The sequence below is a fragment of the Girardinichthys multiradiatus genome, chromosome 7 (assembly GCF_021462225.1).
Source record: "Girardinichthys multiradiatus isolate DD_20200921_A chromosome 7, DD_fGirMul_XY1, whole genome shotgun sequence".
Classification (NCBI taxonomy): Eukaryota; Metazoa; Chordata; class Actinopteri; order Cyprinodontiformes; family Goodeidae; genus Girardinichthys; species Girardinichthys multiradiatus.
In genome coordinates, this window is record NC_061800.1 from 40,293,938 (window position 1) to 40,316,504 (window position 22,567).

The following is a 22,567-nucleotide window of genomic DNA, read 5'->3' on the forward strand; positions in this document are numbered from 1 at the left end:
TGTTATTATTCTTACTTACCTAATCTCCGAGCCTTCTCAAAGGGGAAGAAAAATGCACTGCAGTATAATTGAAGATGTCTTGCAAGAAGTTGTTTCAGATTGTATTCATGCTCAACAATGCTTGTTGGGGCTAGGAAATGGTGAGAAATATGATTTATGGCACTAACCCATCTCGTTACCCAGCTGATGTTGTCAGCTGTCACTGCAGGCCGAGGATAATGCAATATGCAGCACCCGCAGGGCAAGTGTACAGTTTGATTGTGAATCCTCCAAAGGCTGGTACAGTGTGACTGACAGACATCTGTACGGTCTGCGGTTCACTCTCAACCAAGTCAAATGTGTGAATCGCTGACAGTTGGAAGATACAGTCAACTTTTACGGGTAAGCATGGGACACAGTGGCTAAATTTGCCTCACTACCAGCTTGGTGGAGAGAAGAGGATTGTTTTTAAAAGTCCTTCAAGTAAATACTGTTGTTAATAGAAGTAAATAGTCATACCTCTGGGCATTAGAGGATAAAAGTGACTTTAAGCTACATGTATTAAACATGATCAAATCATAAACAGTTAGAGCAAAAATATTATCCTCTGTAAATCTTGGGTTTCTACATAATTTATCTAGTCTTTAACAGGTTCAAAAATTTTAATCTATCCTAAAGTATTCCTGAAGTATCAGCGGGAACATAGCCTTTCGTTGCAGGGTATTGGCAACATCTTTTGGCCATAGTGGCCTCTAGAAAGGTCTTAATTAAATGTCATGACTGTGACTGTATATTCAAGAAGCAGGGCCTGTGTGCTGATGCATTGGTTGGTTATTAGAGGATTCAATGCAGGACTGGCTGTGCAGGGCTCATGCTAAGACTACATTCTTATCCAAAAGAACCTCACCAAGCAACGCCACCAATCCATCTATGGCAATAAATACTACTGTATAACATGTACACATATGCGTACACATACACACCTTGTTAGTAATGTGCAGGACCCCATTTTGCCTTCAGAACTGCTTCTTTATGGCACAGATTCAACAAGGTGTCTGAAACATTCCTCAGAGATTTTGGTCTATATTGCCACGACGGGATCACACAGTTGTCGCAGATTTTTCTGCTGCACATCCATGAAATTAATCTTCTGTTACACCACCTACCAAAGATGGTCTTTTGGATTGAGATCTGATGACCGAGGAGCCCACTGGAGTACAATGAACTCATTACCATTATCAAGAAACCAGTTTGGCTCATTCAGGCTTTGTGATATTATGCCTTATCCTGGTGGAAGTAGCCAGTAGCAGCAATGCTCAGGTGGGCTGTAGCATTTAACAAAAGCGAAATTGCTACTAAGGGTCCAAAGTGTGGCAAGAAAATATCCCCCAAACAATCACAATTACACACACAGCCTGAACAGTTGCAGCAAGGTAGGATGGATCCATGTTCCGGTGTTGGGTACATCAAATCATAACCATACAATTTAAATGCCAAAGCTAAAATTGAGACTGAGACCAGGAAATGTTTTTTCAATCTGCCATTGTCCACTTTTGGTGAGCCTGTGCATAACCTCAGTTTCCTGTTCACAGCTGACAGGGGCACCTGGTGTGATTTTACAATTGTAGGAACTCTGCTTTACAGGTCCTTCTCAACAAATTAGCATATTGTGATAAAGTTCATTATTTTCTATAATGTAATGATGAAAATTTAATATTCATATATTTTAGATTCATTGCACACTAACTGAAATATTTCAGGTCTTTCATTGTCTTAAAACGGATGATTGTGGCATACAGCTCATGAAAACCCCAAATTCCTATCTCACAAAATTAGCATATTTCATCCAACCAATAAAAGAAAAGTGTTTTTAATTCTCTTCACAATATCCCACAGATTCTCTATGGGGTTCAGGTCAGGAGAGTTGGCAGGCCAATTGAGCACAGTGATACCATGGTCAGTAAACCATTTACCAGTGGTTTTGGCACTGTGAGCAGGTGCCAGGTCGTGCTGAAAAATGAAATCTTCATCTCCATAAAGCTTTTCAGCAGATGGAAGCATGAAGTGCTCCAAAATCTCCTGATAGCTAGCTGCATTGACCCTGCCCTTGATAAAACACAGTGGACCAACACCAGCAGCTGACACGGCACCCCAGACCATCACTGACTGTGGGTACTTGACACTGGACTTCTGGCATTTTGGCATTTCCTTCTCCCCAGTCTTCCTCCAGACTCTGGCACCTTGATTTCCGAATGACATGCAGAATTTGCTTTCATCCGCAAAAAGTACTTTGGACCACTGAGCAACAGTCCAGTGCTGCTTCTCTGTAGCCCAGGTCAGGCGCTTCTGCCGCTGTTTCTGGTTCAAAAGTGGCTTGACCTGGGTAATGCGGCACCTGTAGCCCATTTCCTGCACACACCTGTGCACGGTGGCTCTGGATGTTTCTACTCCAGACTCAGTCCACTGTTTCCGCAGGTCCCCCAAGGTCTGGAATCAGCCCTTCTCCACAATCTTCCTCAGGGTCTGGTCACCTCTTCTCGTTGTGCAGCGTTTTCTGCCACACGTTTTCCTTCCCACAGACTTCCCACTGAGGTGCCTTGATACAGCACTCTGGGAACAGCCTATTCGTACAGAAATTTCTTTCTGTGTCTTACCCTCTTGCTTGAGGGTGTCAATAATGGCCTTCTGGACAGCAGTCAGGTCGGCAGTCTTACCCATGATTGGGGTTTTGAGTGATGAACCAGGCTGGGAGTTTTAAAGGCCTCAGGAATCTTTTGCAGGTGTTTAGAGTTAACTCGTTGATTCAGATGATTAGGTTCATAGCTCATTTAGAGACCCTTTTAACAATATGCTAATTTTGTGAGATAGGAATTTTGGGTTTTCATGAGCTGTATGCCAAAATCATCCGTATTAAGACAATAAAAGACCTGAAATATTTCAGTTAGTGTGCAATGAATCTAAAATATATGAATGTTAAATTTTCATCATGACATTATGGAAAATAATGAACTTCATCACAATATGCTAATATTTTGAGAAGGACCTGTATATGCTTTTATTTTATTCTATTTTAATATTTTGTATGTTTGTCTTTTGTTTTACTTTAGTTGTAAAGCAATTTGGTAACAGTTGGATGTTGTAAAGCACTATGTAAATAAATATTGACAATATATCCATTCTTCTCTACATTAACAGGGTATTTATATCCATAAAGCGGTTGCTCAATGGCTATTTTCTTTTTTTTTGGACCATTCTCTGTAAACCTGAGAGATGGTTATGAGTGAAAATCACAGCAGATCAGCAGTTCCTGAAATAGTCAAATCAGCCCATCTTTCACCAACAACCGTGCCAAAATCAAAGGGACTTAAAACCCCATTATTCCCCATTCTGAGGCTTTCTGAGGCAAGATTGAACACATGTAGCAAATGATGGGACAAACAGTGTAGGGAATGAGAAAATAGCTCACATCCAAATTGTGTTAAAAGGTTTGACAGTGTTGGTTGTGAAAGACCAAAGCAGGCTGCTAGCTTGTCAGGCTGTAGACTGAATTGTCATGTTCAGTGATCAGCAAGCAGCAGAAAATATTATTCAATGATTTCACATGTCTTTAAAAAGGATTTTAAAATCATCAGATAAATCTTTGAAGAGTTAGGAAAAATGGTAACTGAAATTTTCCCTTTTGGGCAAAAGAATAAGAAGGAATACCCCAGCCCACAAATCCACTAAAAATAGTAATGACATAAAAAACAGAACATTTAACTGCATGACCAAACAAAACAACCACAGGACGCCATAAAATTGAACATTTAAGGCAATTATGCAAGATAATTTTGTTCCTAATGTCTATTACTTTGGCTTAAATCATACCGAGACATGCTTTAGAGCGGCCATGTTAACTATGGCTTTCAACTGACCTTTATTTGTCTCACTGTTGGGTTTTTTATTCAGCAGAGCCCAGTGTGGTCATTAAATTGGCTTTTGCCACTGGAAAAAAGCATTCAAAAACTTAAAACGACACGATAAAAAGAAAGAATGGTAGGAAGAACCCAGAGCATGCTGACAAGTCATCATATATGTCACACTGTGACCATCCAATGATTTGTGTGCTTTTGCCTACACAAGCAGAAGTCAGTTGCTAGGGACACACTCAGATCTTGATGTTTATTACCTACACTTTTCCAACCCCAGTTACATGCACATATCATAACCAGATCATAAACTGGTGCAGCGTCCACGCATGTGACGAGTGAAAATCCTAAACCAACTTTGGTGAGTGAGGCATATTTATAGCCATGACATTATGCCTTCAGTGATTAAGACAGACTTTACATGTGATATTTACTCAGAGGTTTTCATGTGCAAAGCATGGACAATCACTCATCCGATTAGCCGGTGCCTGTACTTCTGCTTGAAACGTCTGACGGACTTTACAGTCAGAACACATGGCTAAAGAACTATTAACAATGACACCAGGTACTTAAATTGATAACAACTGTCTCAACATAAATATTTATATATAATCCCGGGATAAAATATATGGTTACTTTCAGGTGATCACACAAAATTAAATACTAAGAGCTAATAATCATTATTCCAGTTTCCATATAAACTGGCCAAATAGCTAGCAAGCTTTGGTACAGGCAAACATGCCATTACCTTATTTTATTCACAAAACTGACACTCTGCAAACCCAGATACTACTGAAGGCAACACCAGAATGTATCGAAATTTAACTCTTGAAACTATTTTCTGCAGGTAATCACGTAGTGTCTACCTGTTGATCAGGAATTTGACACTTTATCTGTTGCTGCGAATATCTTATGCAATCATGTTTGTTCATACAGAGTGACAGAAAAAAAATAGAAATGGTCACATTGGTAAAACTATTTTATATTCAATTTACTTATGATGTGAACGTCAAACAATCACAACTTTCCACCCAGAAAATGAATAGATTAAGATATTAACTACAGCACTCCATACCAAAACATTGATAACAGGCATAAGTTTGAAGATGCTCTTGCTTGTGTGAAAAACTGTGAAACATGTTCCGGATTTCCAGTGGTGACACAGAAATGGTGAGTAAATGGTAAATTAATGCAATTCAACCTGTAAATAGATTTTTAAATACTGTATAAAAGGACAAAATATTCAGTTTTTTCTGTCTGACAATAAATCTGACTAAACTTTTCCTGTTTTAGGTCAGATAGAATAAACAAAAGTATTTCTATTCACCAAAATTATGAGATATTTTTATTACCAACTTCAGCTTTAGAAATTTAATTACAATACATTTATTAAACATCCAAACACTTTGTGGACGTCTAGATGATGAAACAAAATGGTGAACAGATCTGCTTGATCTTTGGGTACGATTTGAAGATCCCTAAAAATGCTACATTCATCATTGGAACGGTTTGACACAAGTCACACAGTTTAAAGGCAAATTTACTCAAAGCTAAGGGAATTTATGGAAACTTTAAAATTTGTAGAAAGTAAATACAAAATCTGTAAAATAATCCTCTTGCTTATAAATTGTGGCTTTAAGCTAATTAAAATAATGATGGTAAACATAGACCTAAAACAGGAAAAATTTCAGCTGAGGAGAGAAAAACCAGTTACCTTTACCTCTGCAACACAGCTTCAAGTAAGCAGAAGAAACTAATCTACTTTAGTTTTGGACCTAATCAAACTGTGTCTAATGTATGGCACTGTTCAGTCCAAAATAGAACATAAATATCTGAAATGTGTGAAGGTTAACTTGCTGATCAGCTAATGCCGCCTTGCTTTACATATTCTGCTACTTTAGAGCCTTCTAGCTAGAAAGGTTTGTGGTTGTGTTGGTTTCTTTCCATGAAATAAGTGAAAAAAAAACTAGCATTTGTTTCTTTTCCAGTGTAACTGAACCCATATCGACCCAAAACACCTGAGGTTTATCCGTGTACCATTACACCCTTACAGCTCGCCCTGTGAAAATGAGCACATGCCAGGCAGGTCAGGAGAGAGCTGAATAAAAACCAAACAGGTAAAATTCCATCACCATTTATTTCTTATGGTTGCAAAACTTAATCTAAACCAGTCATTCAAAGTCCCCATGATTTCACTTAAAACTCAGTATTTAAGTACAAAGCCAACTTTGCCAAGATGTCAAAGTACTTTTGGATTGCACTGTTAGTATGCAATAAGCTCCTCATACACACTGTGATCAAGATACAAAGGTGGTAAATTTCAAAAAAAGAAAGATACATGAGGCTTTTGTTTTTCATGGAAGTACTTCATGTCTCTGGAGCTGAAAACACACAAAGCGTGTACCCTGCTAGAGTACTGTGCAAAGGTTTTAAACCACCCCAAATGTCTTCAAATTATTAAGATTTCTGTAAAAAAAGAAAAAGCCTAAAGAAAAAGACCTCCAGGAAGAAAAATATAGAGATATTAAAGGTGGTCTAAATGCTAGGCACAGGACAACACTTACATGCTTTGAGAACGGAAACAAAATGTGATCATTCACGTGCTGTCTAATGAGGAACCTACCTGTGCTCACCCTCTACGATGACATGTAATGTGTGTTTTGTATGGTTTGTGTGTGTGTGAACATTTGGGAACTCCCATGCACTTTCTCATAAGCAACACAAACAATACAGGCACTGAAACAGAGAGCTGATTGTAACAGATATTTGTTCTTTTTTCAGCTTGTAATTAAAAACAGGCGAGTGTGAATTCTGGTCTTCTTCAGTGAAACATCATGTGAGACTCCATGTTATTTTTTCTGCCATGACTTGTTCCCAGCAGACTCGTGGACACCTTAGTGAGGCGCTGTCACGGATTCAGACATTGTTGGTGCTGTAACAATCAACTGATTAGCATAATTAAAGCATTTTTTTCAAGTCCTTCCTTTGAAGCATTTATAATTCGGTTTCTTTTTTACTGTTTTATTTTATTATTACTGCCATGTGGATTTTATTGCAAACTGGGTGAGCAGAAGGGAGGCCGAGGCGGGGCTGCAGTGTCAGGAGGAGGTGGAGGGGAGTGGTGAGAGTCAACGAGTCTGCTGCTGTTTCACACATGGAGGAGTCGGCCAGACAAGCAGAGGCAAGGTAGAGCAGTTTGGTTGGGTGGCGCACAGCTGATGTGGGTAGCCAATGCATCTATCATCTGGCATAGTGCTTGATGTAATCTTGAACCTTATTTCGAAAATCCTCCTGAGTGGAAAAGAGGGGAGGGCAAACAAGAGAGGAAAAGTTATGGAGGACTAAACATGATTTTGTAAAAATAGGACATAAATACTCTGGCAGAAGCCTGACACTTCTTGTTTGCCATCAGTGCAACCCTACAATGCTTCACAAAGCTATTCTTAACCTTTGAACTCCACATTTTCTCCCTTCTAAACCTCAGTGTATCTTAATGAGTTTTCATGTGATGCACCAACAGAAGGAGCACATGATGGAAAAGTGGAAGGAAAATAACACCAGGTTTTCAATTTTTGTAAGAACAAGAATATAAAAAATTTAGAATTCAACACCCATAAATCCCATAACCCAAAATAAAATCTAGCACAACTAACTGCTTCCAGACGCTACCTCATTAGTACAAAGATTTCTAATGTGTGCAATGTACTCTCAGTGAGTGTACAGCCGTTTTGTAATAAAGCTGCTAAAAGGCCCACGCTAACTCTGGAGGAGCTACAAGGCTATTCACACATCTGGCTTGTATGGAAGAGTGACAAAAACAAGACCATTGTCAAAACAAAGCCTTTGGAAGGTCCACATGTAGTGTGTCGCAAGCCATGCTTTCATGCAGAAGAAACTGCTCTGATCAAACCAGACCAATTATTATTTTTCTGGTTGTGGGGACGCTTTTCTTCAGCAAGGACAAAGAAGCTGCTCAGAGTTGATTAATAGATGGATGGAGCTAAACACTGGGCAGCCCTAGAAGTAGACCTGTTAGAGGCTGCAAAAGACTGGGGTGGAGGTTCCCCTTCCTGCAGGACAACGACCCAAAACACACATCAGGAGCTGGATGGAATTAGGGCTGCAGCTATCATTTAGGTTAATAATCAATTAATCTAGCGATTGTTCTTTCGAAAAGCTGATTAATCCGACAAGAGATACTCTTAGTAAATGATCATACTTCAATAAACAAGTGTTTTGAATTTGACTGAAGCATATTTATTTGAATGGCCCAGTCAAAGTCCAGACCTATTCCATGGCATGAATTCAAAATTGATTGATTTTAATCTGACAGAGCCTAAGCAAAAAGGAATGGGAAATATTTCATTCTTTACAGTAGATGTACGAAGCTAGTAGAGACGTACCACAAAATAAGTGCGCCTCTAACCGCAGAGACTGGTGGTTGTACAAAATATTAACTCAGTGGGGCGGAATGGAAATAAAAGGGGAAAACATATATGCTTTTCCCTCTACTAATCAATCATGCACTGCTTTGTATTGGTTTCTCATAGAAAATGTATTAATGTTTGTGGTTGCACTGTGAAAAATTTTTCCAAGTTTCATTTTTTCTTACTAACAAAATGTTCAAAACGTTCAAGGGGTATAAGCCCTTTTAGGAGGCACTGTTTATGGTACAAAAACAGTGAGCCACTGGAATCATTATTCTAGCGAATGCAGCCAAATGTACAAGTCCCTGGATAACCTAGGGTGATGTGACTCATAATGAAGTCACAAATCTGTCATATGTATATAAATATGCCCACCATTATGTCACCATACATTGCTTTAGTGAGTCATATTGCATTCCTGGGAGAATATTAAGACTGCACAGAAAAACATGTCAGAGAAGAGTGTGTCTTTCAGAAAGAAGCTATGAAAAACAGCTCACTAAGTGTACATTACATTTTTCTGCTGTAGTATATCAAATATGCATTAGTCATGGGGGAAATTTACTCACTTTCTACCCTTTTCCCAAAATCAGAAACTAAATATGTCTTTCCTGAATCTGAATTTATGACTTGTATGACATTTGTTTGTTCTCTTGGCTGAAATACAGACCGTCAGCAGGATAAAATAACATATTTATGATCCTATCGCCATCCAGGGATTCAACAGAACTAAACTGAGTAATCCCAAGGGAAAGCGATGGGTGAGTGTTTTTCCAAGGTTTGTCTGTGTGGGCGCCACAGTCTAAGACTGAACACCAGAGACTGAATAACATGAAATAGGACCGCTTTGTCAAGATGAAAAAACTCCCACCAGTTTGACTACACAAAATGTCTGATAATGATGGTAAGTTTTGTAATTACAGTGATGCAAACAGCAGCTAGTATATTCTGGTGATAAAGCTGGAACACCATGCAGTTTAATATATCTGGAATCACAGTTACTCTTGTGGTATTGCCCAAAGTTAGAGGACACTGCTGCAGCATCACTGACCCTTAGCCGAATCTACAGAGATCCAGTAAATTATGTTTATGTTGTCCCATTTGAGCTACCGTACTCCATAAAAATAACAGTTTTTTTCATGGTGACATGATGCAAACTTTGCAGTAATGTATCTGTAGTATGGCAATAAAAATTAAAGACAGCACTAATGCTTTTCTACTTATTATTTTACACTACCATTTAGCAAGCGTTCATTTGATAAAACTGTGTACAAGCAGAATTCATGCCAGCAGCGGAATGTCCTGTCGGCTCACCTGGACGACGCCAGTGGCTCCTGATCGGTGGCGCAAGGCAGGCAACGTCCGACAGGAACAACGACATCTTCAACTGTGTCTCAGTGAGATGTTATAATTTTAATAAATGTATTATTAATTTAAATGAAGAATCTGAATTTGTAGCACATACAAAAGCTTTAAATTTATAATTTGCTAAATTAGGCATAAATTGGCAAAACTATGACTGCGTCCTAACGGTGAAGTTCTTCCAAGACAATCCTTGGTATGTGTGAAATACGCCACAACCGGCAGTATTGGGCTAACTTGGCTGCTTTAAGACAGGAAGTGATTTAAGGTGAATTTACGACAGCAGTCCACAAGGGTGTTAAAGCAATGCTGTTTAAAACTACAGTGGGCAAGCTAGGAGCAGGACGTCTGCACTCAGGCTACCCGAGCAGATAGCCTGACTAATAAACCAGCTAATATCAGCTTGTTATATTTGTGCCACTCTATAAAGAGCACAACAGCTCTCATATTCTTTGCAGCAGGGTCTTAGTAACTACTGATACATGTACATTTTTGATTTACAACAGATTGTGAATAAATAAATGTTATAACATTTTTATAACTATAATAACTTGTGTTTTTCATTTTAGCATCAGTAGGAATATTTAAAAAAGGGATTACAATTTTGTTTGAAATATCAGTTATTAGATCATTTTGTAAATTTTTTATAAATACTGTAATATTTCTAATTCAAGATTATCACATCATGACAATCTCATACTGGCCCATGTCTAATTATGACAAGAATCTTCTTTCAACCCAGCTTTCCTTGGACACATTCCTGCCAGTAATGTAGACCACCTCTTTCTTTCTTGCTCTTTTGTAACTTGACCATACCCCTTCTTGATATGTGTTTCGTCTTTTTATCCACACACGCAACCCTTCCATTCTGTCAACCTGGTTTTTTAGTTCTTTTGACCCATACCTCCCGGGTAAATCTGCTTGAAGGGAGCTCTTTGCATGACCGGTTTGCTTTGTCCTCTTTTGAAATGTTGCTGCTTATCGCTCCTCACACAACAGCTTGTTGTGTTTTCTGGATAATTTATTGGCTTTAGTTGCTTGTCTACATCCCTACAGCCAAATATTTGGTGAAACGTCAATATAATGCCTTATAGTCCATGCATACGTCATGCTGGATTTAAATCAAAAACCAGGGGCCGTTAATTTGAACTACAACAGCTCTCTTGTGATAGTGCAGCCATTTAGGCAGCATATAAAATAAAAGGGCCAAGCCAAGCTAAACAGTTTGTTCAGCTGACGGCATCATATATATCAAAGAAACTGCTCTAATCCGGACCACTGGTCAGACACTATCAAAGCACTGACATGTTTTAGGGAAGTAAAGTCAATTCAGCCACAGCTATGACATTGTAATAACCATAAATACAATGTAAATACAGATACTGGTACCATTTCTTACATGACAGTAAAATACCTTCCAAAACACAGTTGAAGCCCAACTTTATGTCCAACTAAAAAGTATTTCTGCACCATTTTCTCACATTTGCAGTGATGACCATGTCACAGAAAAAGTGTAGTCCACTGCATAGAATCAGAATGTTGTTAATGGTACAGAAAGGTTTAATTCTAGCTGACGTCACTGGTATCGTTTTAACCCAGAGAACTCCCTTTCCACGTTTGTTCTCTAACTCTCTCGCCAACAGGAGCTTTTTCTTTTCACTTTCTCTTTATCTGATTGAAATAAATGAGTGAATCTTGGGGTTTAAATGTTGTGTTTATAAAAAATCATTTAAGCCTAACTCAGTCAGTCAGTCATTTTCTACCGCTTATTCCATAGTGGGTCGCGGGGGAGCTGGTGCCTATCTCCAGCAGAGGCAGGGTACACCCTGGACAGGCCGCCAGTCCATTGCAGGGCAACACACAAACAACCATGCACACACTCATTCATACACCTAAGGGCAATTTAGAGTGACCAATTAACCTAACAGGCATGTCTTTGGACTGTGGGAGGAAGCCGGAGTACCCGGTGAGAACCCACGCATGCACGGGGAGAACATGCAAACTCCATGCAGAAAGACCCCAGGCTGGGAATTGAACCAAGGACCTTCTTGCTGCAAGGCAACAGTGCTACCAACTGCGCCACCGTGCAGCCCAACTAATTATTTAAATTCATCGTCTCACATAATCTCAAAAGTATTTCCCAAAGATCTGATTTTATCCCTGGTTTGGTTGAGGAAATGGCAGAGACCACCACACCCAAATTTCCTTCTTTCTGGAAAAGCTTCAGTCCTTAAACATCCTATACTCTGCAGATGTGGGATGTGTGGCAAAATGTTCTTTATTTACATGTTTATATATGCCCTTTCTGCATTATTATTAAATTTCTTTTTTTTTTCTGGGTGAGATTTGCATTTGCCTTGGGGCACAAAAAAGCTCCATTTTAAATGCAGAAAGTTTCCCAAAAGACTGAAATATCTTCAGAGTTTTAGTGCCTGACCTTCTAATGTAGGAACACTGGAATAAAAACTATGTTCTGGTGATATATTCCACCCCCTGATGGTTTCAAGGTTGGACTAGCAGAACCAAGCCTTTTTGATATTGTGTAGTTTAGTACCAGCAGGTATATTAGCCATTTCACAGTCAATTCCCCCTATGACTTTAAACAACTATTTCCATGGCTTAGTATAAGAGTTGTTACTGATTTTAAAAGAAATTAAATGTGATTCATTATAGAGTATTTAGGCTTCATTAAAGTTGCTGTTGCGGTTGAGTAAGCATTGGAAAAGAACACAAACAATCAGCTTCGGTCATAAGAACAAAGCAGTGATTTTAGAGGTTGTTCCATTATTTTCTGATGCTTTTGCAGAAGACTGCATGTTATTATAGTGGCAAGAATGAGGTTTCGCTCAGAGTTAACACTGGGGCTTAACAGGCTCCAACTCTGTAATCTGGATCCCAACTAACCACTACTTTCAAGTTCAGGTACAGAGAAGGTGCTTCACGCATATTAAAATGAATCATTTATGGTGGTGTGCAAGGAAGAAACCATTGCTCTCAAAGAAAAAAATGAAGGTCAGACTAAAGTTCGCAAGAAAGATGGTAGACAAAGATCAAGGCTTTCGCAAGAACGCTTTTGGACAGAGAAGTCTAAAATTGAAATATTTGGACACCAGAACAAAAGCCAAATAAAGCATTCCAAGAAAGAAACCTCATGCTAACTGCGAAGCACAGAGGTGGAGGTGTCCTGGTTTAGGACACTTTACTACATCAGAACCGGGCCAGCACACCCTCATAGAATCCACCATGAATTTTACCATGGATCAGAGGGTGCTTGAGGAAAATCTGAGATCATCTGTAAGAAATAAAGCTGAAGATGTGTCCTAACACTTACCAGTAAATTGATTAATGGCTGCCTGGCTGAAAGTGAAAGTCATGGGCCGGGTCAAAGCCCAGAACTTGATCTCATTAAGATGCTGTTGGGGTGACTTGAAACAAGCTGTACATGCAGGAAACCCCTGGAACATCTAACATCTGAGAGAAGTGGGGCAAACACTCCTCAGACTGGTGTCAGAGACTGGTAGATGCCTTCATGAAGCATTCAAATATGCCTAGAACAGTTTTTCATACCTGAATTTAAAAGAGACTTATTTCTCTTTTTCTATGTAGTCTGCAAAGATGTCATACTCAGCTTCAGTGCTTTGCAGCATCAGCCTACCAGTCTCTTCTAACCCCCCACCCCCTTCTTGCCAGCTTTTATACTCGTTATCCCCATTTACTCATCCATCACCCCTGGGGTCTTAGCCATTAAATACTGCTGTTTTTCTGTGCTGTGTTGTTCTCCAACATGAATTTTCACACACAAGTGTGCAGCGCTAAAATCCATGTACTGATTCATGCATCACTTCCAGTAGCCAGTTAGTCACGCAGGCAGTGCTGGGCTTTTGTGTGGTCAGTGGGGTACGAGTGAGAAATAGAGTACGTGAGCCTAAACATGACAGCGAGGGGGGGAAGAGCAACATACAGAGTTCAAACTGCTAGTGACAAAAACTCCAGATCTTTGACAATCTATCCACAAAGGAGACATATTTTCATAGTTTCAAACTCTGGGAGGAATGTGATGGGGATTGTGGCTATTGTAGTTTATGACCATGTGACACAGTTAAGTTAAAAACATGCTAGAAGTGCGCTGAGAAGAAACCTTAGTCAAGCAACTGAATCTGTCTGTTCTAAATGGCCTGTAAACAAAATAAATCAGTAAATAAAACCCTGAAGTATCATAACTATACCATGAATTAACATAGTTAAGGCTGACGAGGATAAAATCCAGGAAACCAGCTACAACAGGACAAGAAGTTGAAAGACAAAGACCACTAATTGCTTTTGGCTGAACGCCACATCACGCCTTGCCCCTCATTCTTAGCCCTAATCCTCATTTTACAAGCTAACACAAACGGGTAGAAAAACGGTCTATGGGATGCATTAAAAATAAATACGCTGAAAAAATAGCTAAATGCTATATTATACCATGGTTTTCCAAGTCAAAATATTTTAATACCACATCAATCATTATGCTGTCAAGTTTTATCCATACCAGTGTAAAGTGTAACATGTTATTAATTATTTTCTCGCCATAAATTAAATAAAAGCATGACTTTGTTTGTTATTCAAAACATTTTGTCATAAGATAAAAAAAAAATACAATATCTCTGGTCTGACTTATTCACATTTATTACGCTACATATAGCTGTTAATAGCTGTTCCTCCTTAAAAAGATAATGCAAAAAGAAAATTATGTGGGATTAAATTAAGTCACATATATTTACATAAAAGGAGTGTCCCACTGCTACCAGGGCCATTCAAGGTAAACTTCATCATAGCTGAGTTCAGGGTACAGATAGAAGTTGGTGAAGGACCGGTTAGTATGTCTATGGGTTTCACAGGGAAATAAGATTAGCTTCTGTAATATACATAATATATAAGTTTTTGCTTTGGAGTTGGTTAAAGTAATTTCCAGACTTGAAATTTAATTGTGCATTTTATAATTGGTTTTTAATGAAAGCATACACAATAAACAAGTATAAGCTGTAACAATTAAACTTGTTTAATGATGCATTTTAAACATGTTTTTGTTGCTGGACAAGCCGTATTTGAGTCTAACGAACAAGTACCCTGAGTGTGCACAATTCCTTCACTTTCAGAACTAAATGGAAGATCTTAAGTATGCCGGCTAATTTAGCTGATTAAATGGACAGTGTAATGAAGTAAACACTTAACATTTATTCTAACATTCACACGAAGCTGGCTTTGCATAAAGTCTAAAGAAACACCACAGTCATAACAATGTAAAACCTGGAATCAGGACAGGAGGTCGGATATTTCCGTTAGTTCAGCTTTATTACCTATTTAATCTAATCTTTTATATAAAAATTAGCTTGGTTTAACTTGATTTATTTTGGTCAAATGTTAGTACAAAAATGCTATAATAATGAAACACGTTCATCAACATCTGGAAACATTTGTAACTTTCATGCAAACAGTTCTACCCGGTCCGGGCAGGGTGTCATTTCATCCCAGCTGTTTTCATGTGCCAACTTTTACCAACGATGTAAAATAACTTTATCTGCTCATAGTTTATTATAATGTGATCATGTGAGTCAGTTAAATACTATGTACCAGCAGGAGGTTTCATCAGCGGTCATATTTCATAAGAATAGCCAGGCCCAAACAGGGATCAGAACAATTAACTTTGTAAACATACTGAAATTAAAAATCTCCAGAAAAAAATTTAATTAAATAAATGATATAAGGGATTTGAATATTGTATAATTAGTTATTTTCATAATTCATCAAAAATACCTACAAAAAGAGAAACAAACAAATGCTTCAGTGGGTACAAAATAATATTTTATGGGTCTGAAATGGAAAGGATCACATTGACCCAGAGCCGTTCAGGCATGCATGAATTTGTTGATAACACCGCAACAAAAAAAAACAATTTCATTTTGTTTCGAGTCATTTTGTTTTACTGGTATTTGGCACCATAATAAACAAATCCGTTAAATTACCATCGCTCTGTTTTAAACAAGATCGACTAAAATATTAAAGTTAATTTTGACAAAGATAGATGGTAGTGATGTCTGTATAAAGGATCAACCAATCAGTCAAGCTGCCAAGCCATTTCACCAAAAAATCCCGATGCTTCCTCTGCTCCACTAGAAACTATGTGTGTCAGCATTTTTCATTCAGACAGTTTACACATCAGGTTTAACACAAGTAGAAAAAGTGGTGGTTAAACATTTTTTTTCTTAATCATAAGCTTTTTCACCAAAAACGTATTCGCTATTAAATGTTCTCAGTCCTTATTGAACTTCCTTTAACACCCATATTGATTAAGTTGGAGCTATGACAGTTCAGTTTAAGAAAAGTGACATCCATTCTGACTTGGTGTTATAACTGATCTCGTTCTTAGTTTATACATCAACAAGTTAGATTTTCGTACTAAAATGTTGAACTGATTCTCCAATACAACCTTCACATTTGCAGAAAAACAACAAAATCCTGCAAAAGCATTTTTCTCTCTCTGTGGAATTGCTTGCACCACTAGCCAACCACCAACCTGCCTTTCTGCAACACTTTGTCAATTCCGCTGTTGCTTGAAAGCTTCTGTAAACCTTTGTTTATGAGACACACACAAAAAGCAACAAAACAGAGCACAAAGGATGAGATTAAGCAACTTTCTTCTTCTCTGTCGTAAGGGGAAATTGCTTGCAGGGTGCGCTGACAGCAAAGATAAAGGGAAAATGTCAAACATCACGCTAGCTCTTGACATAATTAGGCCTTCTTACATGGCCTAATTATGTCAGATAACAAAATAACCGCACATACAAAAACATGTTTCTAAACAGTCATCATTTAGATGCCCAGCAACTATTAAAGCATGTAAACAAAACCATTTATTCAAAGGGAAGAAACAAAGACATGATCTAATTAAAACATCACCCAAATTCAACTAAAATAAAGATCAGCAAAATTACCCAATTAATGTCATCACATAAGCAACACATTTGCCTCTGCCTTGTTTCAAACATTTCTTGCTGTAAAAAACTGTCAGACTGCAAATTACTGACATTTGTTGGATTGAATACACCAAGATAAACCAAGCGTTCTTTTCTCAGAACCATTTAACCAACAATAGGCAGTTAATGTGCCTCTCCTCCGGTGATATGTACAGGTATTAGACAACTGGATGCAAATTAAATCTTATGGATACAAACAGTGGCTTTCCAAATCAGAAAAAAAGAAACAACTTCAACAGCTTCATGCATGTTTTGGGAGACATTGTCTAATATCACTGTTATGCATGAAGCTGTTGCAGAACCTAGAGCTTTGTTTTTGTTTGTTTTCAGTTTTAGATTGTGATTCTGTAATGAAAGGTGAAGTGTTTTTTACATGCCTTTACTAACGGTGCCAATGATTTTGAGGGTGCTGTGTCTGTAGTGGACAAATAGTAAGATCTGTTGTTATGCTACAGCTCTATAGAGGAGAATGAAGTCAACACAAATCTAACTAAGGACTACATTTTCTGTAAAATATACCAAAATATAGTTTGGTTTACCAGAAGACACATATTTGAACTTTTTTACAGCAGACAATTTGACTTGCCACCACATAAAACCAAACATCAGTGCAGGAACAGTCATATCAGTGGTTCGGTCTTAATGACAGGACAAAGAAAAAGCTGAATACAGACTGTCTGTAATATATTTTAATGCTATAGAATAATCTGCTGAAACTTGACCAGGTCTTACTGAGTTGCAAAGAGTTACTGTTAAAGACTACATTCTTATTAAGCGAGCTGTTTCTGTTTACACACCACGACTAAATAGGATCAACTTGCTCTACCTTCAGTACCCTAATGAGAGCCTTATGCAGGCCCACAGAGATTCCTGCTGGCAGACAGAAACCTGATAAGGAGAACAGAGCTCCAGTCAGGATGCAGTAAATGTTTTGTGTGTTTCAACGTGCGTGACATGACTAAATCTTGATGAAAGAGGCTAAGCCACATGAGATACGTGATGAAGTTAGACACTGTGAGTGAGACAAAGACAGGTGGTCTCAGTAAATGTAATTAGTGGAGCTACAGAATTTATCAGGCGGAGAGGGACTGAACTGTGGTGCTTAGGCAGTTACAGACTCTCCAAGGTGTTATACTTGCACAGAAGGTGAACAGATGGTCAATATCACATCACGGTTTAGGGCAAAAAGCCTCTCCAGTCGTGTTGCAAGAACCAATGTGTACTTTTTATAATGCTGAGATTTCTGAAAGATTTGCTTCCTTGTAGTCCAGCTTTTATGGCCATTTTGGTATAAATATTACAGTTGTAGGTATGATAAGCTGTGCCTGTTTTATTGTTCACTTCTACTTGATGTATGTTGTTTAAATTGTAGGACTAACAAGATCAGTTAAGCAACAAAGTTCTGTGTTGGCAAAATGGTGTGGGGTCTGTAAACATGATTGCTCTTTTCTACTAGTACCTACTCTACGCGGCTCAGGCCGGCTTGGCTCTACACTGTTTGGTTCGTTTCCCAGTACAACTAAGTACCCTTTCAAGGTAGCTGTATCCAACTGAAGGGTACAAGCCAGAGGATGAGTGAGGACAAGCTAACACTACCTAATGCTAGTTTGCTCTAGTGGTCATATATACAATAAACCCAGCGTACAACGTTTAACAGTAAAGATATTAGTTATTAAAATATACTGTGACTAGTGACGCCTACCCAACCAGTGGTGACAGTCTTCTGACGTCTCATTTTTCAGCACGATTCGCCAACGTTGGAACCGTTTCCAGCCAGGTACTAAAATTGGAACGGTTCCATGTAACTGTTACTAATGGAAAAGCCTAAACAGCTAATAGAACCAAGTTGAGTAGTTCATAGAGGAAAAGGGGGCATTAGACAAGGACAAGGCTGGAATTCCTATCTTTTAGTGGGTCCTGACTTTATCCTGATTTATCTGGTAGATGCTGTTCTAAGGAACACCACAACTTAAAGTCTTCCCAATTTTACAAAGATCAATCCCAGGCCCAGTTCTGTTCACTCTTTATATGCTTCCTTTGGGTGGAATCCAACAATACAATATGTTTTTACATTGTCATACAGATGACACACATATTTATATCCTCTATGCAAAATCCTGAATGGCTAATGAAGTTGAAGATGATTATTTTTGGTCCTTGAAACATGTCTAAAACTGCAACATCACTAATATTTACCATTCAAACTGAAGCCAGGTGATTTTGATAGCTGGTTAGAGTTTGATAATCACAGCTCAGAAACATTTTAAAGCTTAAAGCTTAATCAATAAATAACTGAACCAGTTTCAGAATAACCATAATTCTGCAGCAAGGTTCTGACTGGGACCACAAAAAGAGACAAAATCCCTCCTGCCCTTTCGTCTTTACTACTGGCTGCCTGTTAAGTATAGAACTGATTTGTTTGTTTTTAAAACTTTTAATAATTTGTCATCTAAATACTGTATACATCTGAACAGTTCCATTTAATTATACCCAGCTCTAGATGAGTCACTTGGGGAGATTGTGGCTTTGCTGAAGCATTCCCAAAGCTGTGGAACAGCCTCCCACTGTCTGTCAAGTGGTCATCCTCTATGAAGTGTTTTTTTTTTCTTTATAAATGCTTAAAACACATTCATTCATTTGATTTTTAATTGTTCATAATTGTCTTGGCCTTTTTTTTTTGTTTTAAATTGGAATATTATTTTTGGTCAGATTCTTAAAAGCTATTGTTTTTTTTTTAACTCTGATGTTTTTCAGTGTCCTTTATAAATAAAGCTGGATTTTATTTGATAAATCATGAACATAAAATTCTAATGTGTAAAGGGTGTTTTGAACACTGGATAACTATAGAAAATGCTCTTCATACCAGGAGGGAAACACAAAGAGCTCCACATGGCTCTGCATGAGATGGTGATGATGTACTGGTGTTTGTGGGCAAACGTAGCGTCGCTGTGAAAATAAAGGCTACCATGCTAGTATAGTGATTGTGACAGTTTCTTGCTACTTCTTGTGTACCAACTACCTTGGATCAAAGCAGGTCTGTCTACCATCTTGTAAAGGTTCACTCCTGACACACAGCACCATGCACGCCACCCTGCTTGCCTACTCTTCTTCTCCTTTCTTGCTTTGGGTCGTTGACCCCAAATAAAACTTGTCCACCTTAAACAAATCTACTCCTTGCAGATTCACTGACCCTCATACACATGGCATTCTCTCTTGCTTTTTGTGTTCTCTTCTCTACAGAGCACATCTCCACCTCAGTCTCTCTTCCAACTGATCCCTTCTCTTACTACAAGGCACAATGCAGCGCAAAGGCGGGTATATCCAGAGGATAGCCCTTTCCTTTTGGTGAACATGCAAGTATTTGTTAGTAAATCTCTTCTCTGTGTATTATACTTAAGGTTTATAGGATTATGTGTGGGCTTCACATGTTTAGGAGACCCTAAATGGAGAAAGAAGAATATGACCCTGACAACAGCTTGCTCCACACCTATTGGCAACCCTAGTAAAGCTGTGTAAAAATCCTTAAAATGACTGAATCTTTTATTGCAGTAGCGTTAGCACAATAGAAGTAGAGTAAAATCCTTTAATCTTCCAACATCAACAGGGTTCATTTCATACATTAATTATAAAGACAATCATCCCAAATAATTTAGCCACTTCCAAAAAATATACGACATCAAACAGGTTTGAGATCTGAGGCAGATCTTTAAAATGTAGTGAGTTCTGCATTAAAGGCTCTCATAGCAGCACCGTCTGCTTTCTAATTCCTGACAACGCCAACATGCTCTGGGACCCAACAAGAAACTATTAAAACTCTGATGTTTTAAAAGCCGCACTCTCTCCAAAAATGCATAAAATCATGGGATTATCAGCCTGATCTGGAGTCTGAAGCTTTTTGATGCTTTTATTTTGTCTAAGTGCAAAAAGCAAGGCACAAGCTTCAGATGTAAAAACTGAACAGTTCAGTAAACACCATGTTTGCAACAGTTTGTGCTGGTGGGACAGAAAAAAAAAAGCTTTTTTTAGCATGCAACAAGCAGTGAGCTTTGAAGCTTGTTTTTCTCTTCCTTACTATCCTCCTTACCCTGTCTGGTCACAAGATAAACATTTGTCCTTTGTCCAGCCTTGTTTCTTATAGTTCCAGTTGCTCAAAACTTTTTAATTTCTGCTCTGACTGCAAAAATGAAAACACATTTGTCTTACTTGAATGGCTTGCTAACTAGTCTTTAGTATAAAGAGTGGCTAACACAAATGGGTGTCTGTGTTACATCATATTTATACCCATATTTACACCATATAAATGTGCCACTGGTGGTTTTGTGGCAAACAAAAATGTTTTTCTAAAAAGTTTAGTTTAAGCTGAAGGTACTGCAATTAAAGATTAATTTATTGAGTGAAATTCCTTTGTTAAAGCTGGAGGGCAAATCCCCTGTGTCCAAACAAATTAGAAATAGACTTAAATGTAATGGTGGGTTGATTGTAAGTCATTAAATATTGACCTTTTGATAGCAGCTTATAAAATATACTTATAGTAAGCAATTTATAGGCATTGTAAGTGTTGTCAAAAGAGGAAAAAACAATGTTTATTAATACCAGAGATACTTAAAGAAACAGCGGGAAAAACCAAGTAAATATCTTTAATATTTTTCATTCATTAAATAGTTATCATGCTAAAGTAATTATTAATTACAGATTAAATGTTTCTCCAAAGGACTTCAAATGTCATTGTGTGTGTTTGCCTTTTAAAGTTCTCCTATAAAGCAGAGGAATTCACAAGGTCAGAACAGTCATACTCTGTTCAGTCTTGATTTATTTAGGGAATGAGATTAAAACATGTCCAGGATTGCTAGAAATACTGCAGTGAAGTTTTGGGCAAAAATGACAGGATTAACGATATTCACTGTAGTTCTCAAGCTGTATGTCAACATAAGCCTCACAGCACAAAGCTGAAGTCAGTAACAAACAGCACGCTATATTCAACCTCTGAGAATGCTTCCTTTCAGCCACTTTAACCAGTAATGTATTCAGAGAGCAGCCAGAGGAGCAGCATCACTTTAAAGGCTTCACACACAAAAGCAAACACATCTACATATAAAAGCATCCACACGCACACGCACACGCACACACACACACACACCCACCCACCCTCCCACACCTCTATCCATTCGCTCCTGAAGTTGATTATGGCACACTGTGACTCAGCGGGAGGGGGGTCACGGTTGAACAACTTCATGTTTTCAGCTGTTGTGACTTCACAGAAGTACAACAGGATGGTGAAGTAGCTCTAAATTTACTGAAAATAGATTTACGTAACGCTTGCAAAGAGGTTAGTTTTTAACATTTTCAACGACCATCTTTAGATTATCACAGCTATTGTAGAGAAGGTATTTTCAGCTAAAGGCCCATTCCATCAGACTTCAGATATTCACACAAATGTGGAGCGTTTGTGGCATCAGTGTCTGGACCTTTTTTAGTCCAACACAGGATCTTTTCTGCTGTGTCACAGCACATCAGACTCTGATGAAAACAGAGAACGGTAATGGGAATGTAAGGTGCTGTGACACTGTCCAGCATGAGGCAGGGCACTGCAACATGCATGGCGTCTGCTCCACAGCGATGAGCCACTAATTAACCTCCTGCTGAAGCAAGCTCCAGTCACGGCAGTTAAGCGCCATTAACTGGTTGGCCGCAGTGCTACCAATACCACGCAGAGAACTGTGATTTCACAACTGAACTGTAAGAAGGAGCCACTTATGCTCTTACGGTGTGAAACATTTTATGATTTTACAACACTTAATATACAGGTCCTTCTCAAAATATTAGCATATTGTGATAAAGTTAATTATTTTCCATAATGTCATGATGAAAATTTAAC

At 38.3% G+C, this 22,567-nt stretch overlaps 1 protein-coding gene across 1 annotated transcript in view; it reads right to left on the reverse strand.

Moving 5' to 3' along the window:
- Positions 1–6,005: 6,005 nt before the first annotated feature.
- ube2f (ubiquitin-conjugating enzyme E2F (putative)) overlaps positions 6,006–22,567 on the reverse strand; it is a 53,269-nt gene continuing 36,707 nt past the window's right edge. Inside the window, exon 10 of the mRNA XM_047371654.1 lies at positions 6,006–7,178. Coding sequence (XP_047227610.1) covers positions 7,128–7,178 — 51 coding nt within the window. The 3' untranslated portion in view covers positions 6,006–7,127. The remainder of the gene's footprint in view (positions 7,179–22,567) is intronic.